Below are 6,016 nucleotides of genomic sequence, written 5' to 3'. Positions count from 1 at the left end.
ATGAACAAAGGATCAATGAAAAGCAAGACTCAGGAGCAAGAAAGCTCTCCTCTCCTGGGAACATGAACTGAATCTATGATGCAAACACATTTTCATAAAAAGGAAATTGTCTGACAGGGGCAGCCACAATTAATCCAAACTTCATGCCAGTTCAGTATTTCCTCATTATGTTTCACTGTATATTAAGACTGTATTTGCAAGGTGCACTTTGAACTTCACATTAGAGAATAGCCCTGCTGCTGAAAGAGCCATAATTCATTTACTAACAGCCCTTGCTGCTGTGCTTCAATAATGTAATTGTTTTCTCTGTGTCCCAACCATATGATTATTCCTGTTGTGTAGGAAATTTAAGTCCAAGGAATGTCAGATCAAATATAAAAGCCTAGCGCTTACCCATAGTTTTTATTCAATTAAGTAGCCATTACAGAGCTCATGCTATTTCAAATGACATAATGCAGAACGCAAATGCAGTCCTTTATTACAGATATATGTTCATCTAAACAAAATGGCACCAAAACGGCACCAAAACAATCCAAACCCATTACAATTTTTAAATTATTATGCTAAGGTAATTATTATATGGTGAACAGTCTCTGTGAAAGACAAGTGGGGAATCCGTGGCCTCCACAAACCACACTTTGAGCACAACAACAGCGTTATTTGAGGTTTGTTTGTGAAATTCCTAAATGCAGAGAAACAGTGCTGCTAAAATATGCTCCTAGAGTGAAAGCACTGAGCTGCAGCTTGGAGAGCTCTGACTTTGCAGGTGATGCATGGGTAAGTCATGCATCGGACAGTCCCAGAACTCCTGTCACCCACAATCAGGTTCGGGCTCCTCACCCAATTGCTGCCCAGCACCATAAGTGCCTTAACTTGCATGAGGCTGGGGACCTTCCCTTTGCAGTCCCGCAGCCCACCTTTCAGGCACAGCTCTGCACCCCTCCAGTGTTGCTGCTATGGTGGGCTCTCCTGGGAAGGAATTGCCACCAGTGTGAGAACCTTCCTTTCCCTCTATTCCTACCCCTTGGTTTTCTGTTTACATGAGGGGCCTAATGATACATGTGTCCTTAGCCTTGGTGACCAGAATACTCCCGTGGGAGGTGGGAGAGGAAGAAATTAATCCCTCTAGGCAGAGTCAGGAATTATCCCTGAATGTCTCACACCTGAAGGAGCCAAAACTCCGGGCTGTTCAGTCAAAGGCAGGCAGGCTGTCACAACTTGGTACGCCTGCCTCTGTCAGCCTGGAGGTGAGGATCACACTGCCTTCTTGGAGAACCACTGCCAGCACCAGTCCTTCAGAAAACGCTTCTGTCTCCAATTTCCCTAGAGACAAAGATGCCTACTGGAACCCCTAAATCTGCTGATGAAGCCAAGAAGATGAGATTTTTTACACATCTCTGTGTAGTGCGTGTCTCACTTGCTCAAGTCAAATAGCTCCTTTTTCTCAGCACAAGGTACTTGTTCAAACCTTTTCTGAACTCTCTTTGTGCACTATATGGGCAGCCAATTCCTGATCAGGTCTGAGGCTAGGCAAGATCCTTACTTAGATCCAGCCTGAAACGGGTCTGTTACTGTTTTAAAACAGGAAGAAAATAGAAATACTTCCCAATTTAAGACAGACATTCTTGTGGCTGCTTTTTAATCAATGGGCTAATGCAGTGATAAAGGGGCTCATATAAAGTTGAATACAGAATAGTGCAAATGGAGATAGGGAGTCTGTTATGATTTACTCATCAAATACTGAAAATAATATATGAGAGAGATGGAACAGAAATAGTTACCAATTATGTAGAGAGTGAAAAGCTGCATCAAAAAGAGAGTTTAGAGGGTCAGCTTCTATCTTCCTTTTACACTCTTCTAAAGGTTTCTGGAATTGGGTTGTGTATTTTGTGTCTGATTTATTAATTTTTGTCCCCAAAACAGTCAAGGTGGTTGAGGTTGGGTAATTCTGAACATTATCATGCAAAGAGGAAGGACAGGGACAATTTCCCCACTTAAGCCACTTTATTGGCATGATTGCAAGACAAAAATAAACTGCTCACTGCTTCCTATATCTCTTCCCCTCATGCCAGCTTCTGTCTGCAACTTTTTACTTTCAGCTCATTACAAGAAAGTAATTTTATTGTCACATTTGGCTGGCAGCTGGAATTCTCCAAATGAGGTAAGCAGGGCTGAGATGTGTGCTCTCATCCCTCAGCAAAAACCTTGCAACATATGCTGCTGTTATGTCTCCAAGCTTTACGTGAAGAGGAAAACAGGCATCTCGGCTGGGTTCATTTGTAACGCTGTGGTTGCAGGATTAATATGAAAAGACAGATGAAGGCAGACACTTTAATTACTTCACCCTAACTTTTTATTACAACATCAAGTAAAATGGTGAGTTACAGCGGATAATAGGCGTGAAACACCTGGGATGAAGTCACACGCAAGCTCATGGTTCGTTATCTGCCAATGGGGTTTTAAATATTGATAATTTCTGTACATGCATCTTTGTGTTATTTCTGATTTTCTTGATAAATCATTTCACGATTACTTTGCTTTAAGCTGTGAGGTAGCTACTAAGACTGGGACCCCGCTTTTTTCTTCTGGAATTTTCTGAACTGGGACTGTATCGCCACAGCCGCCCGCTCTGTCTCTGGCGCATCCATGTCTATGTCAAATTCCTCTTGAACCTTCTTCTGCCCATCTGCCCAAAGAAAACAAAACAAAACAAAACATCAACAGCTTTTTCAAACAGTGATAATCAGTGGACAGCACAGGTGAAAAACACTGCCCCTCTCCTTCACAGACACAGCCGTGACAATGGGGAGCATATTCAGAAAAAAACCTGTCACCAGTTTTGGCAAATACAGCTGAACAAATCCCCCAGCCCCTCCCAAAAGCAGAGTCTGTGACAGCCCGTTGGTAACCAGGGACTGAGAAGGGACATCCAAATGGTGCTTGGCAGTCACCAAGCATCACCCTGACATCTGAGCAAGTCCTCTCCTGCCCAGAGACCCTCTGGTGCCCCCCAGCAGGTAGAAGTTACTCATGTCCCCATGTTTACTCTAAAACAAAGACACCTTAAAATATTATAAAGTAGGGATTAAGACCCCGTTCCTATCCCACCTCCTGCATTAGAGGAAGAGATGTGACTTCCGAAGGCAAATTTCCATCCTTTTCACCTGGTTCCTGCCTCATCCCTCTCCACACGTACTGCTCGTCCCCTTTGAATCATTTATGTTCAATCTCTCTGCCACTGTGCTTCTTCCCTCACTTCTCTCTGGGCGCTGTTGTTGCCTTTCAGCCTCGATCCTTGGCTCTTTGCCTTCCTTTATTCCCAGTCCTCAGCTTTTGGTTCAACTGCATTTGGCCTCCACGTGGACAACCCAGCTGACTTTGCTGAATTTTCCTTCATCCACCTATATGTTACAGTGCAGCCCTGGGAAAACTCCTATCCTCGTTGCAAAGATAATCCTAACCTGCCAGTACTAACAAAGTGAGAAAACACATTCACCCCACTAACCTCCTCATACCACTGAGTTTCTTTTCTCTACAGACTTGTTTGTTAAACTCACTTATATAATTGTTGTATCCCAGTCCTGCAGTGAACATCATGCCAGGTGTCTGCAGACCGCTCTACCTAAACAGCTGTGGGAATTCACCCATTGTGAACCACTTTGCTTTTTATTCTTGAGATTAATACTTCCAGGATGCTCATCCCCAAGTACTGTTAATGCAAATCAAGGGAAACACTTTCAATGTATTCTTAAAATGAAAAGAAACTTATTCTCTACTTTCTCCTTCCCACTAGAAAACAGGGTTACCATTTCATGACTTTAGCATGAGTCTTGCAATATTTGCTGCTTTTACTTCTTGTTCTTATTCAGAACTCATTTTTTGTGTCCATTTTCCATGACAGAATCCACTCTAAACTGGGCAAATATTTAAAGGGAAGGTTTTGGCATATTCCATACTGATTTTATTTTCTGTACAGAAATACAATTATTGCCTTATTTTTCATGGGGAAAGGGAGAAGATTGGAAGTGAGTTCCTTATGCTCACAAGCTGTTGACACAGCCAAGGAGAAAACTGAACTCTCCCATTAAAGCCATGGTATATACTGAGATTTAGAGTGGCTCGTTAAAGAAACAGAAATCAGTTCCTAAACTAATAACTGTAACACAACAATGCTTTGTGAAAAATTTACCATTGTCAGACACCATGTCCTCCACATTGCTGTGTATACAGCAGAGAAACTGAGATTATTTTTTAAATCAAATTCCAAAAGGAATTATTTTCACAATGACTTGGTACCATTTTGTTGGTATTTTGGGAGGCTGGTTTTGATTTGGTATTTATGGGTTTGTCATGGTTTAACTTGGCAGGCAGCTAAAATAACCACACAGCTGTTCACTCACTCCGCCCCCGCAGTGGGATGGGGGAGAGAATCGAAAAGAAAAAAGGTGAAACTTGTGGGTTGAGATAAAGACAGTTTAACAGGACAGAAAAAGATGACAATAATAATGGTAATAATAACAACAACAACAATAGAAGAATATACAAAACCAGTGACGCACAGCACAATTGCTCACCAGCTGAAGCCAGTGCTCAGCTGGTTCCTGAGCTGTGCTGCCTCCCGGCCCATCCCCCAATTATATATGGAGCATGACATCATATGGTATGGAATATCCCTTTGGCCAGTTTGGGCCAGCTGTCCTGGCTGTCCCCCCTCCCAGCTTCTTGGGTGCCCCTCACTTTCTGGTCGCAGGGCAGTATGAGAAGCTGAAAACTCCTTGACTGCTTGGTAACAACTGAAAACATCAGTGTGTTATCAACATTATTCTCCTCCTAAATCCAAAACACAGCACTATACCCGCTGCTGGGAAGAAAATTAACTCTATCCCTGCCAAAACCAGGACAGGGTTAAAGGGAACTAAGACAAGAAATCACAACAGTTTATATGGAAACAAACCAAAAAAGGACTTTAAATCATCCTTTAAAGAACTGAGAATTTTCAGTTGGAACATATAATATAGACTTTTCATTTTAAATTTTTGAGTGAAAAAAAATCAATAGTCTGATCAGCCAGCTCTAACAGTAACCACTTTGTGATATCAGTAATAAGAAAATAAAAACTGTTTTACTTGTCCATATGTCAGAAACTCTCCTCTATTCTTCTAAATTCTAATTTAGAATTTTATTCTAATTTCTTCTAAAGAGCATTTGGTAAAAGACTAAATGAAGTGTGGGACAGAATCACAGTGCCCCATAACATGCCGGAAGTGGTATTTTGCCTCAGGCAGGATCACTACCTCCCACTGCTCAAAAGATCATTCAAGCTGTGACAATCTTTATCCTACTCTGATCCCAAGCTATTACACCAGTCTGTCCAATGAGGCAGAACAGTCCCTAATTAAAGAGGTCCCAAAATGGGCAGAAATCTCACAGATGTTGACATTCATGTGGAACATTATCTTTATATGACGAGAAGAGTCATTTTATCTTACTAGACTCCACAAAGCAACCAGCCAGCTAGAGAAAACATACAGGTGCTTAGGGGTATGGAGGCCAGATTTAACACCTTACAGGTACCAGTTTTGAAAGCCAAGAGTTGATCTAACCATTCTTCCCCCTCTGTATTCAATTGAGGGGTGAGGAAGTGCAAGACAGGGTCTCATTTTCTTCTAGGGGAGTCAATCTAGCCTTTTCCTTCTGTGCAAGATGAGGACAAATAACACCATACCTGAACTTATGGTTGAAGAAAGAAGACAGTCTAGTTCTGAACAATAAAAACTCTCCAGTCAGTTGCCAGGGCCACACTATCCAGCAGGCTGACTCTGAGCCTTTGTTTTGGTCACCCTGCTGCTCCCCAGCAGACTCTCACTTCACAAGGCAGATGAAAAGATGTCAGTGTTGGGGGAGTGGACATGGCCCAAGCCCGAGTGAAGAAAAGTAATACTGGCATGCAGAAGAGAGCCTTAATCTGACCTTGCCTCCTTTTATTTATTTCCTAGCCTTTTCTTTTGCTGAATGA

The 6,016-nt window shown here is 42.2% G+C and overlaps 1 protein-coding gene across 1 annotated transcript in view; it reads right to left on the bottom strand.

Moving 5' to 3' along the window:
- Positions 1–380: 380 nt before the first annotated feature.
- PCP4 (Purkinje cell protein 4) overlaps positions 381–6,016 on the bottom strand; it is a 51,832-nt gene continuing 46,196 nt past the window's right edge. Inside the window, exon 3 of the mRNA XM_075742926.1 lies at positions 381–2,686. Coding sequence (XP_075599041.1) covers positions 2,559–2,686 — 128 coding nt within the window. The 3' untranslated portion in view covers positions 381–2,558. The remainder of the gene's footprint in view (positions 2,687–6,016) is intronic.

The sequence above is a fragment of the Balearica regulorum genome, chromosome 1 (genome assembly GCF_011004875.1).
Source record: "Balearica regulorum gibbericeps isolate bBalReg1 chromosome 1, bBalReg1.pri, whole genome shotgun sequence".
NCBI lineage: Eukaryota > Metazoa > Chordata > Aves > Gruiformes > Gruidae > Balearica > Balearica regulorum.
The sequence above is the reverse complement of the archived record's forward strand: the minus strand, read 5'-3'. Positions and strand labels throughout refer to the sequence as shown.